Source organism: Apodemus sylvaticus, chromosome 10 (assembly GCF_947179515.1).
Source record: "Apodemus sylvaticus chromosome 10, mApoSyl1.1, whole genome shotgun sequence".
Lineage (NCBI taxonomy): Eukaryota > Metazoa > Chordata > Mammalia > Rodentia > Muridae > Apodemus > Apodemus sylvaticus.
In genome coordinates this window covers 57,150,477-57,166,387 of record NC_067481.1, presented here as the reverse complement: position 1 = coordinate 57,166,387, position 15,911 = coordinate 57,150,477, and the positions used below count along the sequence as shown (strand labels likewise).

The 15,911-nt window shown below is 43.4% G+C and overlaps 1 protein-coding gene across 1 annotated transcript in view; it reads left to right on the top strand.

Annotated features, from left to right (window-relative positions):
• Positions 1-561: 561 nt before the first annotated feature.
• The window catches only part of Myh13 (myosin heavy chain 13), a 48,639-nt gene continuing 33,289 nt past the window's right edge, over positions 562-15,911 (top strand). The window contains exons 1-12 of the mRNA XM_052195941.1: positions 562-765; positions 2,378-2,521; positions 2,602-2,758; positions 4,259-4,286; positions 4,376-4,487; positions 6,068-6,160; positions 8,308-8,371; positions 8,459-8,557; positions 8,656-8,759; positions 11,414-11,552; positions 14,885-15,003; positions 15,721-15,870. Of these exons, the coding sequence (XP_052051901.1) occupies positions 562-765; positions 2,378-2,521; positions 2,602-2,758; positions 4,259-4,286; positions 4,376-4,487; positions 6,068-6,160; positions 8,308-8,371; positions 8,459-8,557; positions 8,656-8,759; positions 11,414-11,552; positions 14,885-15,003; positions 15,721-15,870 (1,413 nt within the window). The remainder of the gene's footprint in view (positions 766-2,377; positions 2,522-2,601; positions 2,759-4,258; positions 4,287-4,375; positions 4,488-6,067; positions 6,161-8,307; positions 8,372-8,458; positions 8,558-8,655; positions 8,760-11,413; positions 11,553-14,884; positions 15,004-15,720; positions 15,871-15,911) is intronic.

Here is a 15,911-nt window from a genome sequence, read left to right as displayed (position 1 = left end):
CTAACAGCAGCCACATCACCTGGAAACTTGCTAGAAATGCCAATTTTCAGCTCACTATATTGTAAAGTAGCTAGTTGGGGACCAGTTGTCCAGTTCCTAGAGGGAGCTGACACTTGTCGAGTTTTGAACTGCTTGCACTGGGCCAGCATGCCTACCGTTAGTTACATTGTTACCTAAACAAGTGCAATAAATCTTTATGTTCCTATCAGTACATTAGCACTGAGCTGTGTGAGTTTTCTATTTGGTATCACTGGCATTCCAAAAACTAGTCCCTAATTTACATAAAGGCTTGAGGTGGCACTGAAGTCCCACAGCTCAAGCAGGATGAATCATTAATAAGGGGCTTTGCCTTCTTTACTGAGCATGTGCCTGACTGGCCAACTGATGTTCCCCTAGGCCTGGCTGTAGATCTCTCAAAAGATTTGTTCCAAGAGCTTCTGAATCTGCCCACTAGCCCCAACCCCATTGAATAGCAATAGGGGAAGGACAGATAAAGTCCTTACCCAAGCCCAAGCCTCAGAAGCCCCCTGTCTTTTCAGTCCCCATCATCCCCCTGCAGTCATGAGTTCAGACGCAGAGATGGCCATATTTGGAGAAGCTGCTCCCTACCTCCGAAAACCAGAGAAGGAGAGGATTGAGGCTCAGAACCGCCCATTCGACTCTAAGAAAGCCTGCTTTGCTGTGGATGATAAAGAAATGTATGTGAAAGGCATGATCCAGAGCAGGGAAAACGACAAAGTCATTGTCAAGACCCTAGATGACCGGGTGAGTGTTGATCTTTAATATCATAGGCATCAGAGCTTTACTTTGGAATGAACCTTGTATGCTGGGCCAGAACCAACTGGAGATGGAATACAACTTGTGTTTTGCCATTCTACAGTGGAAAAGCTAGAGAAGGCTGACATTGCCACACCTTTCCTTCTCCCTCTTCCCTTTGAGGATTTGGGCTGCAAGGATTTAGTGGTGCTGGCTTTGGTGGAATAGAGAAGGTAACAGAAAAGGGATTGGTCTACCTGAAAGAAGAAAGTGAGGCTGGTTGCTGCCTGCAGGGCTCACTCCACACAAGCTCTGAGCTGTAGAGGGAGTCTTACAGGATGAGCTCAGAGGAGTGGACAATCACAGCACACTCTTTGATTCAATCCTTTTTGGACATCCACCAGATCTCAGCTGTGGTGTCAGTCACTTTGTAAATCTCTGTCAGTTGTGGAACCCGAGTCCCCCAAATTTACAGTCTAGTGTAAGAGATGTGGGTCGGGAACAAGCACCAGTTTGAATGCAGGCACAACAAGCAGATCTTGTTCTCAGGTTTTATCCTTGAACTTGACCTCTGATTCTAACTCTTTTCACTAAGCTAGAGGAAAAACACCTTGTCTTCAAGTCATTCTTTGGCTCTCCCTGGCTTCAGAGCTGTGCCCCATTTTCATAACCTTACAGAGAGTCACTCTGGACACACTGCCTTTCTGGTGAATCACCCAGGAGTGTCAGTCCCTAAACAATCAGAATAGAGAGGCCTTCCTTCTCTCCACTGTAGGCTATCTTAGGTGTCTCTCTGTAGACTCAGATATTGGGGTAGAAGGGCCTTCCTTCCTTGTGAACTTTAACCTACGCCAGCCAGTTTCCTTCCATTATCCTCAAAGCTCTTCTAAGAGCTTCAGTTTTAGGAGAATAAAAGCCAGAAAACCTTCTTGGCTCGGTCTTCTGCCCTACTTTCTGTGTCTCCCGAGAATGAAGTACAGAGCCAATTATATGCTTCAGTAAGAAGGAAAGGTGGGAGAAACGCGGAGAGGTGAAATTCAATAATTGTCTCCAAATACTCTTCAGCCACGAACCATCATACCTGTCCAAATGTTTAACGATGACAGCAGAGATACAAGCAATTATCAGAGCTTTGAAGAAACGGGTGAAAGGAAATGGGGCATGAGATTGGGCACCTGAGCAGAGCTCTGGGGGTTTCTTCTAGAGAAAACGTTAATGAAGATATTCTAAAGAAGCCGATATGAGCAGAGCGTAAGGTGGGAAAGCCCAGAACACATGAGAAAAGTTTCTTAACATAAACAGAGCGACAGGTTAAACCAAGGCAGCTTCTCTTGACTTTGACTATCCTAAGTTCTTTTTGGCAATTCCAAGGGCCAACTACTCTTTAGCTTTACACACCTGATGCCCCTTCTGGGCACACACAATGCCAGGCTGCCTGGGGGCACCAGACCAGAATCAGGTTAAACAAGGAGAGTTGTTGCTAGGTCATCCCCAGGCATGGAAATGATCCCTTAAGTTGTTGTGACAATGTCCTAACTATGCTGCAGTATCTCACCTGCCCCAGGAGAGAACAGGTCAGGTGACGCTGCACCCACCACTTGCCTTTTCTTGTTCTACCCAGGAGCTCACTCTGAACAGTGACCAGGTCTTCCCCATGAACCCCCCTAAGTTTGACAAGATCGAGGACATGGCCATGATGACCCACCTGCACGAGCCCGCTGTGCTGTACAACCTCAAAGAGCGTTATGCAGCCTGGATGATCTATGTGAGAGCCTTTTGACCTCTTTCTATTTTGCTGCCTCTCTGAGGAAAAACAAGAGTCATAATCTTTTGAATTTCCCACAGACCTACTCAGGCCTCTTCTGTGTCACTGTCAACCCCTACAAGTGGCTGCCAGTATACAACCCTGAGGTGGTGGCGGCCTACCGAGGCAAAAAGCGCCAGGAGGCCCCGCCCCACATCTTCTCCATCTCTGACAATGCCTACCAGTTCATGCTGACGGGTGAGTGAAGCCTTTGATTTGTGTGATTGTAAGGCACTATTGACTTAGTATTTGGGCCCTTATACACCCCACTCATCTAAACAATACAGCAGCCAGCATGAACTCAGGAGCCTCAAATGACTTGGGGGTGAACAAGCAAAGTCATGGCATCTTTTATTACAGTAGTCATGGAGAAGGGAGAAGCACTCTAAACCCATGCTCATTTTGGGGGCACTGTAGAACACAAGGACACCAACTCATCCTGATCTGGGTGCATTTAAACATTAATCACCAACCACTCAGGGAATGCAAAGTTGGAGAGATGTGTAGAGCAGGCTTCTCTGACCTTCCCAAGAAGTAGATACATGGTGACATTGCCATGACACTATGGCCACCGCCACTCGTCTGCTCAACTTCCACGTGACTTAACTTACCACAAACAGAGGAAGGGAGCTGTTGCCATCAGAGGAGCCTTAAGAAGCAAATGGCACCTTTACAGTCCTCACCACTTCTCCAGTCTTTCCTCTACACGAACTGAATTTACACTTTTAAAAGGAAGAGTCACATCACTGTGTCAGCTTTGCTATGGCCACTGTGATACAACGCCACAGGCTGGGCACCTTAATGAGAAATACATTTGCCCCACTGCTGCAGAATCTAGTGGTCTGAGACCAAAGATGTCAATGCGGTTGATTCTTTATAAGGATCAGGAGAGAAGATATGTTCGACTTGTTCACCCTGCTTCTGTGCTTTGTAGGCGACCTTTGATGTTGCTTGGCTTGTGGGCACGTCGCCTTCCTCTCTGCCTTCCCTTGCCCTGGTGTTCTCTCCATGTGCTTATGCCTTCATTCCTTCTTATTCTGCAGAACAGTGATGTGGTGTTGTCTTTATGGGCAAAAGTCTTCATTTGTTCCTATACTACAAGGACACAGTAATATGGATCAGGCCTCAGCCTGTCCCAGTCTGACCTCATCTTTAATGACATCTGAGTGTCGTCTATGTTTTATTTCCAAATGAGGTCACGTTATGAGGTCCTGAGGGTTAGAACTTCAGTATATAAATTTTCAAGGGCCACAATTTAGCTCATACACTTTCATAAATGAAAAATCAGTCTTACTTTATGCATGCAGAAAACCAAGACCAAAAAATTGAAATGACATTCAATTAAGCTAAAACGTGTGGCCTCTCAATAGCTCAGGACCCAAGATTTGCTTCCCTTGTTAAAAGCAATAGGAGAATATTCCAGCAAGGAGTTCAGATCTATAGACATAAATACCCTTTATACCGTGGGGCTTGATATTCACATCCAGGCTCCTGCGCATGTCCAGCATCCTACTTTCAAGGAATCTGCATAAACTCTCCCATGATGATTAGACCTGCCTATGTCTCATCCCTAGCAGACAGCAAAGCCAGAGCTCACTGTAAAGCTTGTGTTCCGGAAGTCCCGACAGGGTTGCTTGTTTTTAAATCTATCTGTTCTGTTACTTATGGGATTGGTTTGGTTTCTTTCTGTTTTTCTAGATCGAGATAACCAATCCATCCTGATCACGTGAGTAGCCCACATTCACACCACAATGGTTTTGGAGCCTGCACCGCCTCTTCTGCTTTCTTTTGATCCCACTGATTTTTAATTGACAGCGGAGAATCTGGGGCCGGGAAGACAGTGAACACGAAGCGTGTCATCCAGTACTTTGCAACGATTGCAGTCACTGGGGAGAAAAAGAAGGAGCAGCAACCGGGTAAAATGCAGGTAAGGAGTACATAGTATGCATCAAAGGCTTGTTAGAATAAACATATCTGAAATATGAGGTAAATGCCAAGGGTATAAAGGATGCACACTCAGAAGAGATAGCCCAATAGGACTGGGTTTTCTTTATTCACTTTTGGTCCCCTTGTGTTTTGTATAGAAAAGTTCTCATACCAATACGTACACATTTCTATAACTGAAGTATCCTCCAGTTCTCTGAAAATGCCAACCAGGATCCTACAGTTCAATTTAGTTCTGACACTACCTTCAGGGACATAACATCACATCCCACAAGTTCAGGATTAAGGCTCCCAAGTCCCAGTTCCTACTACCTCTACATCTAGCTTCCTAAAAGTCAAGAGTTCCTGCCATCTCCTCTGTGACTGGAGTGGCTCACAGAACTCGGGAGTTATGTCCCTTAAATGTATTAATTTATCATGAAGGATAAAACTCAGGAACACTCAGAGAGAAGAGATGCACAGAATACTATTGGAAGAGAAGTTTGGAGTTTCAGTGCCCTCTATAGGTTTGCTTCCTTCCAGACCCTCCCTAGGTTCACCAATCTAGAATTTCCTAAGCCTCTCTGGTTAAGGAACCTCACAAGGGCTCCATTAGTCAGTGATCAGTGACCGGCTCAGACTTCACTCTCTCCTCCTAAATCCCCAACCCTCTAATCATGTGAAGCCCTTGTCCTGAGGCTTCAGCTCCCAACTGCAACACATGTAATACCATATCATGCCATACCATACCATACCATACCATACCATATCATACCATACCATATCACACTCCATACCACACCATACCATACCACATCATACCATACCATACCAGATCACACTCCACACCATACCATACCATACCATACCATACCATACCATACCATACCATACCATATCACACACCACACCACACCACACCACACCGTACCACACCACATCACTTTAGGAACCCCAAGAGCTTTAGAGGTGCCAGGAAACTGAACAAAGACCAAGATGCATATCTTTGTCTAAATCACAGCCACGCATGAGATGGTGCTGTCTGTGTGGACCTGGGGTCTACTTAGCACCAACTCTGTCTGCAACAGCTGAGTGGTCTTAACCAACTTCACAGATTCCTTTAGAGAATAATTAGGAGTACCATATGTTTTCAAAAGGGAACACTCTTCAGAATCACCAAGAGGACATCTTAACACGGCTGGTGAGACTCTAGGCTTAGGATTCCTAAGAGACTAGGTCTCAGGTGCACCTTCCCCTGTTTACTGAAGTGCATGTTCAAAACAACCCCATGATTTATGATGAAGCATCACTAGAAAAGGAAACATGTTGAAATGGAGGGAACTATGTTCCAGACTGGAATCTGCCACAGCCAGAAGTCACTCCAATGCTACCCTAACAAAAGACTCTCCAGGTGGCGACCCTAAAACTCCTTAGGAGGGCTTTCCACACATCAGCTCTGACAACTAGTCAGGGGTGACATCCCTCTTAGGGCTCTGCCCAAAGCACCCGCAGTTTCCGTCCACCAAACACCTATCCCAGAAGATAGCCCAGGTTTTCCTCATTCCTGTCTTTGCTTGTTACTAGGGAACACTGGAGGATCAGATCATCCAAGCCAACCCTCTGCTGGAGGCCTTCGGAAATGCCAAGACTGTGAGGAATGACAACTCCTCCAGATTTGTAAGACCCAGATCGGTTTTCAACTCCCTTCCCAATTACACCCATCAATTTATCCGAGTGGAATTAGGAAGGTTTTATCTTATGGGGGGGATTTAACAGTCTGTCCTTAACTAGTGAACAACCTTTCATAGCATGTTGAAGTCACCAAGACTCAGGCTCCATGAGTAAGGGGAAATCATTCATATCAAATTGGCCTCTGTAGGTGGAAAAATGTATTCTTTTAAATTTCTCTTCGAGTGTCCACATGCACATTTGAGGAGGCTTCAGCAAGATATTGTCTTTCTCTATCACTTTCTATTTCCCTCAAGATAGGGCTTCTCACTAAACTAGCTTTCCATTTCAGACACGGTCCTAGCCAGCAACCTGTTGGGACCATCTTGTCTGTGTTAGATGCATGACCTACAGCGCTGGGATAATAGGCGATTGGAGGCATGCTTTGTGGTTTGAAGCATTTTTAAAATGAAAAAGTTGGTTGACTTAGCCACAGAAACCTCAGTGTGACTTAAATTAACAAATTTGACCTATTCCAAATCAGGAGGCCCTGGGAGGAGGGGCCAGCTAGTGAAGGCAAGAAAGGAGACTAGAAACTGAGAATGTCTTGGTATTGCCAATACCGAAAGATAGAGTCCAACATCCAGAATTTCATTTAAGATTATCTCAACTTATTTATTCTCATGCTTGCAAATTATTAAAGACCCATTCCTCTATTTAACTTGGCCAAAGGAACAAGCACTCAGAGGCAAAGCCCCAGTGGAGGCTCCCAACTGTGAAAGCTAATAAACATTTCCCACACTTCACTAGCTGGGAAACCTCAAGCTCACATTCCATAACCTTCTTAGAAACACCAAATGGGTACTGATTAGAAAGTGGATGCATCTCTCAGAGACTGTGGCTCTGAGCCCTGGCTATTCCTTCCTCGACTGTACCCCTTCCACTCAACTCACTTCCCATGCACACCTGTCTTCCTGGGTATACACCTAAGTCTCACCTCTTTGGTGGGGGATGCAGGTGTCTGTTATACACACCCACATCAGGTTGGTTATTGTATTGACCTTTAGTGGAGACAATGCTTTTGGGAACTTTGCATTAGTACACTCTTAATCATGAGGCCTGTTCACTTGACCCTGATTTAGAGTCACAATCCCATCTGTCTACTCCAGCATCCAGAATAATCATTCCAGGCTAAGGGTGACACCCAGTGTCTTTTATTAAATTACTGAATATGCTACTGAATTCTGAAGACTTCTCTAACTTTTCATAGATTATTCATGAAACTATGAGAAACTTTTGAGAATTGACCACATTGCAGACTGTATAAGGAAATAAATATGGCAAGATTTTTGCCTTCAGATTTACTCACAGTATAGTAGAGGACCAGTTAGGTGCACAGTATAAGTAAGAAGTGCATATATTGTGCATGCTACTGTTCTAAATTATACACCGATACAATTTCATGACTATGTCATATAAATAACACACAAATATTTTATTTCACATTTGGTATATAGTGTTGTATATACATGTGTGTGTTTATGTGTGTGTATATGCATTTGTGAGAGAAGCGGGGAGAGGGAGAGGGAAAGGGAGAGGGAGCAAAAAAGGATAACACAGACCCTGAGTTGTTTATTTGGGAGCTAGGGAGACTGGCCTGAGGCTGAGCCTGGAAGATGGATTCGCCATTAGGAAATAGCATGTAAAACTGAGGTGAGAAATCTTAGGAGTAGCCTCTAGAGGCAAAACAGAAACCAGAAAGACAGCTATGGATTCTAAGGTGTTAGGAAGAGTGTGAGAACCCAGGGATGAGGCAATTAAAATAGACACAGTTCCAAGCAGAGAGTCGGAAAGTGAAGGAGACAATCAATCAATATTGATGTGGCCCAAGCAGAGAAGTCAGTAAATGAGCCCGTAGTCTTCCCCAGAGTTGCAGGAAGAGAGCCAGCATTCTGGATAGACTTCTCATAGCCTTGGAGGACTCAATCTGGCAACATGGTGTCAGAGAACCAGAGAGGAAAAAAAGTATCTGTTCTTCTGCCACATCTCCCAGACACACCCTTTTACCCACTTCCTACTCATTGATGGTAGCACCTCTCAGAGAATCAGAGGCAGCATAAATAAAGTAACTTGTTTGTCAACCTGTTGCTGGACAGGGGAAGTTCATTCGGATTCACTTTGGAGCTACAGGGAAGCTCGCATCAGCGGACATTGAAACCTGTGAGTCTACACAATATATAAAAATGATGCTTAGCTAAACACGTCTCTCAAGATTTTGTAATCATGTGATCGTTGTTGTTACCTTAGATCTCCTGGAAAAATCCAGAGTGACATTCCAGTTATCCAGTGAAAGAAGCTATCACATTTTTTATCAAATCATGTCAAACAAGAAACCAGAACTAATTGGTAAGCTCCAGAGTTGTTCTTAGCTCCTTGACTAGTAGTGAGAACAGTACCCAGACTTAGTGCTGCCTGAGATGTTAAAGGCTCTCCATCTTTCACAGACTTGCTTCTGATTTCAACCAACCCCTTCGACTTCCCTTTTGTGAGCCAAGGAGAGGTCACGGTAGCTAGCATCGACGACAGCGAGGAATTGTTGGCAACTGATGTAAGCATGTATTTATTTGTTTGCATAGAGTAATACCGAGTCCATGAGCTGAGAGGCATCTTAGCAAGCTCATGGAAAAATAGGGAATCCAGAGATACTAGCTGATTAGACTCACAGATTGCCCACCACCACCACATCACCATGCTTCAAAATAGGACCCACAAAGTTCTACAAGGCAGGCTATCAGTTCTGCTCTCTGCCATTTTGATATAAATCTCTTTTGCATTTATAATATGTGTGAGCATCAGTTGGAAGTCTTCATATTGCAGAAAGTACAAAGCAGGAAAAAGAGACCCTCCACTCTGCATTGGCCTCTTCATTTTCCTTTCTACCTTTATCCTAGACTCACCCCAAGCACTTACATCCTCAGCCCAGGGGGCAGACAGGTAACCTTTATCTGTGGGGATTCCCTGCGGATCTAATCACCATAACAGCAATAACTAAATGTGTTGAGCTCTGACACATCACAGAGACAACTAACTTTACTTTTACTATTCAGTTAAGTCCTAAAAGCATCTCTGGCTTGTATATCACCATTGCCCTGTTTTATGGCTGTGGAAAGCTGACTCTTAGAATCTTAAAAGAAAATACACAACTTGCCCGAAAGTCTGCCTGTGAATGCAAACATGTCTAAACCCAAGTGTGCCAAACCAGGACTGGAGTTCATCTCCATTCCTCCTGGCTTCACCCTCACAGAAGCTTCAAAGGCTACAGAAATGAATCTTACCCTACAGCAGGGCACATCTGGCACCCATCACCCTTAGCTTTATTCTGTGATGTTTCTAGGTAAAACCAATCTTCTAAAGCAAGTAGAAATTTTTCATGATCAAATAAAGCAAAGGCAGTGGCTACTCCAGTCTTCAGTTTATAAGCATGAAGAATAGTCAGATTAATAACTAGTGCTTCAGCCCCGGAGGAAGGATCTCCTACACTGTCTCTCGGTCTCTATGGTAAATCAGTTTTCTGGCAATCCTTGCATGCTTGCATTGCGATCCCTGGACACTCATACCCTTTCTACGAGTGTCATACTCTTTGTCCTCTCTCACCCATGTGCTTTAAGGACTCTATAGACTATACTGCCTGAGTTAGTGCAAATGATGCACAGTTGTATTATATAGGCATGAGTGTAGACCAAGCACGTGGTCAAAGGCAGCTATGGATGTGACCTCACACAAAATCATAACTGTACTCTTAAAATTATCAGGTTACTTTGCCTTTAAAAAGATTTCCAAGTTCTCAAACATGAACTTCGTAGATTACAACGTCACAGCTAATATCAACATATCTGAAAAGCAGAAAAGCCTGTATAATAAGCTTGGTACAGTGAACTTTCCCCACAAATATTTTCAGTTGTTGGTGGTTGAATCCACAGACGAGGGCCCATTACCCCAAAAGTTTCTCATGTCTACACCTTCGATCTCACACTATTCTCTCTACTAGTAGTATGTCCCTTGAGTGGCAGTTAATAGCCTAAGAGAAGAATGCCTTTTGGGGATTGTGTTCTCAATAGGATCCCCAAAAAGTAACACTTTCTATTCATCCCTTCTAGAATTTAATGAAAGGGTCTCTCAATCTCCTGCAACCCTTCACTAAAACTAGCTGGGAACCACTGAGATAAGATATGAACCCAGGGATGACTACCATGGCCCCATGACCCTTCAGTTTTTGCTAGATCCCTGCATGGGCTCTTCATCCCCACAGTGGAGTGTCATCCTAGAAATGCCTCACTTCTTCAATATTATTCTCCTGGCTCACAGGGTCTATCCTACCAATTTAGACTTGTCTAGATATGTTTCAGCCCTACCAAAGGACATGTGTGGGCTGAAAACCTGCTACATGATCAATGTGCACACCCCAGAGAAGAACATTTTTAAAAATCATTTATCGCTTACCACTTTTATTAGGGTTTATGGTAAGAAGATGGGAAAAACAGTTTTGAAACCAAATCAGCCAACACTGGATCCAGACTTGCTCTAGCTCCTATCTCATAGCATCCTCTTTATAGGACTCTGGGCAAGTTCTCATCCTCAGAGAACCCCAGTTCTTCACCCATAGGTCTGTAGATTTACAAAGTTTATGTGGACATGAAGGGTGTATATATATACTTATATATATATATATACATACTATAAACCCACAAGGTATTTATGAGACTTAAGATAACATATGGATAGCACCTCATCCAATATCTTATATAAAAGAGGGGTTCTACAAAAATGTGCCCTTTAATCATCTGAAAGTTAGCAATATCTCTGCTGACCTTCCCTTCCAGGTCTAATATTCTGTACTGAATTTACTAAATGACAGGCCACACTGGGATTCCCATGTTATAACCACAAACTGAAACTTTTGGACACTATTCCTCTATCACTGCAATTTTCCTCCTCCAGTATCATACAGTGATTTCAAGACCCTCATTCAGAAAATAACCTCATTTGTATGTAGTAGGAGAGGTTACAGCTAGTTCTTATCTAATAAAAGAAAATAAATACTCCATTTTCTTCCCGTAATCTCCACTCACCTAAACAAACATATTTATAAAACCAAATTTTTTGCACTTAACTTGACACATCACACATTCACCCACTTGTGTGAGCAAATGCTGCCTCACATGATACACAGTATGAATCTCTGAGTCCCCTTCTTCCTTTTAGAATGCCATTGACATCCTGGGCTTCAGCCCAGAGGAGAAAGTTGGGATCTACAAGCTGACGGGGGCCGTGATGCATTATGGGAACATGAAGTTTAAACAGAAGCAGAGAGAGGAGCAGGCAGAGCCGGATGGCACCGAAGGTAACTGCGTCTGAGGAGGGTGAGAGGTGGGATTTGATTCCTTACCCATGTTCATGTATGTCCCAAGCCTAGGCTATGTTAGATACACTTTGCCCTGCATCTGCATTTTCAAGGTTTGTTGAGAGTTCACATCTTAAACCAGTCCACTCATTTCATTAAGGCTTAAAATGTCAAATTGTCATCTACTCTTGTCATCAAGATATGCCTGTTCTTTGAGGCAGACTTGAGTGGAAGACTAGGGCTAAGTGAACTTCACTTTCTCTCTATGCATACTAACATTAATGCCCAGAATACTGTCCTGATAATGGGAACTTAAAATGAAAAACCTCTGCTAAAAAGGGAGTCAAGTTGTCTTCCTCCTATTGCTCCCACCCTGACATCTGCTGAACTTGACTTTGAAGCAAAAACTAGTGACCAAATTTCCCTCTTAGTAATTCTCACCTGGCTGATGGAACACACACTCATTGTTACACATAAAACCACACCCTGCCGTACCCACAGAAATCCTAGAAGTAAAACTGAGAGATGTGGAAAAAGGATGCAGGAAGAAAGGAAAGGCAGTGGAACTCTTACCACACTGAGAGCTGGACCTCTCTTCTCTCACGTGCATCCTAAAATATTCCTTGAAGAAAAAGGTGAATAATCATGGGTCACCCCTAGAAATGCTTCCTATTGATTCTATCCCTACAGTATATGAATCAGGGTTGGTTAAGTTTGGAGGCATCAAGAAGGCTCCCTAGGCATGGCTTAAACATTAGGAAGATCTAAATAACCTTATCAGCATGCTCTTGAGGCTCACCTGATTGGTTTCTGTCTGTCTGCATTAATCTCTCTTTTGTCAATTTAAAGCCATCTGATGAGTAGCATTATCATGGGCATAATAGTTCACTATATTCATAGATCCCACCTAAACTCAAAAGAGGATTATACAAAATGTGCTCCAGGGACATGGGCCTTGGGAGCCATCTTAGAAGCCTGTCTACCTCAGTGGCACATGATGGGAAGAGGTACCGAATTCAGAACAGGGATCATGCTGGGCCAGGATAACCATGGAAGGATTCTTGGAGTAGGGGTCAGTGAATTGGACTGTGAAGGATGGGTAGGATTCTGAAAGATGTGGGAAAAGAGAGACACACACTGAGGTAAGTAAGGATACAAGAGAAATAACATGGTGGGAACTGAGGAAGAGAGCTGGTCCATTTTGTCTACAGGGGAAAAAAGATGTGGTAGATTTGCATTTGGCAAAACACATAAGGCACTGACACGCCATGTAGTAGGAGGATAAAGCAGTCAGCAGTCAGCCAACCTCAAGCAAGGAACCTTAGAGAATATGCACCAGGTCTTCAACAAGTATAGACTGCATAGAAACATGTTCTGGTAGAGGCCCTGACTGTCCTTTTGCCCTGCTAATCATGTGTCTCGTGATTCTAACAGAAAGGAATCCCCACCAAAGAGACAATGGAGAACTTAGCCAAGGCATGAGCACCTCTGACAATAGCAATCTGAGTTACCATCAAGAGTAGTCATCTACTGGGAGCTCACTAAATGCTAGGCATGCCTCCTGGGAACCCTAAAACCCCAACATTATCAATGTCACCTCAATTTTGCAAATGGCCTAACTAAAGCTTAGAGAAGCAAAAATCCTGAGCCAGGCAGTCCAGTCTGGATCCAGGCAATCTGATCCTAGAGTCCAGACTCTTTGCTGATGCACTGTTTCACAGCTGTTGGCAGCAAGAGAAAGACCAGCAATTTGAGGGCATGAAATGAACATGGGCTTACCAAGGGTAAGAGTGGCTGGCAATGAATAACTGGTCCTGTTCACTTAAATGAGCAAAGCAAGAATCGATGATAGTTTGAGTGGAGTAAAGTGCTCATTTGGCATTTGATTAAGTACTTAACAAATTCTACCCTGGATTTGAATGAACCTGTCTCCATAACCAGCAAGAAGATGAGAGTCATAGACCCGGAAAGGTCATCCTGGGGGAAGCATTTCTCTACCTTGGTAGTGGGTTCGACTGATGTCAGTAAATGTCTAAGGATTACATGGATGTCTCTGCAGGCATCACTTGGCATTTTCCAGGCTTAGATGTCAAGGAGTGCCTATAACTGCCACGTCCTAGTTTGCTTTCTGTTGCTGTGACAAAAGCCATAACAAAAATCAACTTAGAGGAGAAAAGGGTTTATTTGACTTAAAGTTTAGTCCACCATTGAATGAGGCCAAAGCAAGAACACAAGGCAAGAACATAGAGGCAGGAACTGAAGTAGAGACTAATGTATACCCTCCAGTGTACTATGAATTATCTCTAGATGACTTTAACATCTACTATGATGTAAATAGTCATGTTATCTTGCTCGGTACAGATGCAATTTTGTTGCTGTTGTTGTTTTGAAACAGAATCACATTAAGTAGCCCTGGCTAGTCTAGAACTCATTATATAAACCATGGTGACCTGTCTCTGCCTCCTAGGTGCTAGGATTAAAGGTATGAGCCACTGTCACTGGCAATGATTTTTTTTAAGTATTACATTTATTTTTGGGGTGTGAGGGAGTTGTACACCAGGATTCATGTGATGAGGTCTGGAAACAACTTGCTGGATTTAGCTCTCTCCTTTCACTCTGTGAGTTCTAGGGCTCAAAGTCAGGTTATCAGGTCTGGCAGCAAACATCCTTACCTGCTCAGTCATCGAACAAGCTCAGACTAAATTCTTTCTCTTAGCATTTTCAAATTATGGTTGGTGGGACTTACAATGTAACTAATATGCCTTTTGGGTTGAGTTTGTTGTTGTTGTTGTTGTTACTGCTGCTGCTGCTGTTGTTGTTATTTTGAGATGGGATCTCTCTATGCAATCCTGACAGTTCTGGATCTTTCTATATAGACCAAGCTGGCCTTAAACTCACAGAAGTATGTCTGTCTCTGACTCCTAAGTGCTAGGATTAAAGGAGTGCACCACTATGCCAGCTGACCAATGTGTTTTTGAAGTTGAAATAATAGTAGATCAAAAATCAGTCAAGATGCATATTGTCTGGGCCTGTAGCTCAATAGTAGAGCACAGTTGACATCCCCAATACCATAGGAAATAGAAAAAGGAATAAAAACAATTTTTTAAAAACTTACTATTTACAAAGCTTGCATATAGATTGGAAGCTCTTGATAACAAAAGGCCCCTGGGTGATAGGATGAGGTTTTACGGACAAATCCATGCCTGTTACAGATGGGAGAATACAGAAACATCATAGGGCGATTGAGAGACATGTTTCTGGGAGAAACCTGGACTAACTAAATAGCCCAACAGCTTCTGTTTTCTATTAAACCATGTCTCCTCTTTCTTCAGTGGCTGACAAAGCTGGATACTTGATGGGACTGAATTCTGCAGAGATGCTGAAAGGCCTGTGCTGTCCAAGAGTGAAGGTTGGAAATGAGTATGTCACCAAAGGACAGAATGTCCAGCAGGTAACAGATTCTCAGAATTCGGTTGACTTGGATGTCCTGCTATTCTAACCATCTCTGCAGCACTCTTCCAGCTACATTCGGAAAGTTGTATGAAACTGGCTTCAGCATCAAAATGGAAATTATCCTTAGATATCAGGGGTGATCCAAGGAATGCAAATGCAGGTGTGCCTACTCCTGCTATGAGGGCAGGTAACTAGGAAATGAAGGCAAGGCAGTCTCTCTCTGACTCCTTTGCAGCTACAAATGCTATTATCTCTCTCCTCTATTGTGTCTTTGCTAAATAAGGTCCCTTTGCTCCTCCTGCCTGAGAACTCCCTCAGACCTCTCAAATTTACACCTCCATATTTCTACTCTCAACCCAAGATTAAGACCAGCAGCTTTTGATTCCAATTTCAAATCTTACAAAGGGACACTAATTCATCCAATATATATCAAAGTTTCTCCTCTGATTGGAACACAACAAGGGCTGGAGTCATGTGCTAAGGCCATGGCTGTTAAGAATCTATCTTTTTAATGGAATTGTTATCAGAGAAAGGAGAATATCACAGGGCAGACAGATGTCTTAAAAATATTAATAGGATGCTTAAAGATGTGAAATTGTCAACACTCAATTACTTTTGACCATCATGATATCAATTTAATGCTTCAACTTAATGTAACCAATGAGTGTGGACCAATGATTTAATATGAATGTTAAGTGGATGGTCCTTTCTCAAGGTGACCAACTCAGTGGGAGCTCTGGCCAAAGCTGTTTACGAGAAGATGTTCCTGTGGATGGTCACCCGCATCAACCAGCAGCTGGACACCAAGCAGCCCAGGCAGTACTTCATCGGGGTCTTGGACATCGCTGGCTTTGAGATCTTTGATGTGAGCTGTTCAGGCAAATGACTGGCTTATTCTGTCTGCTT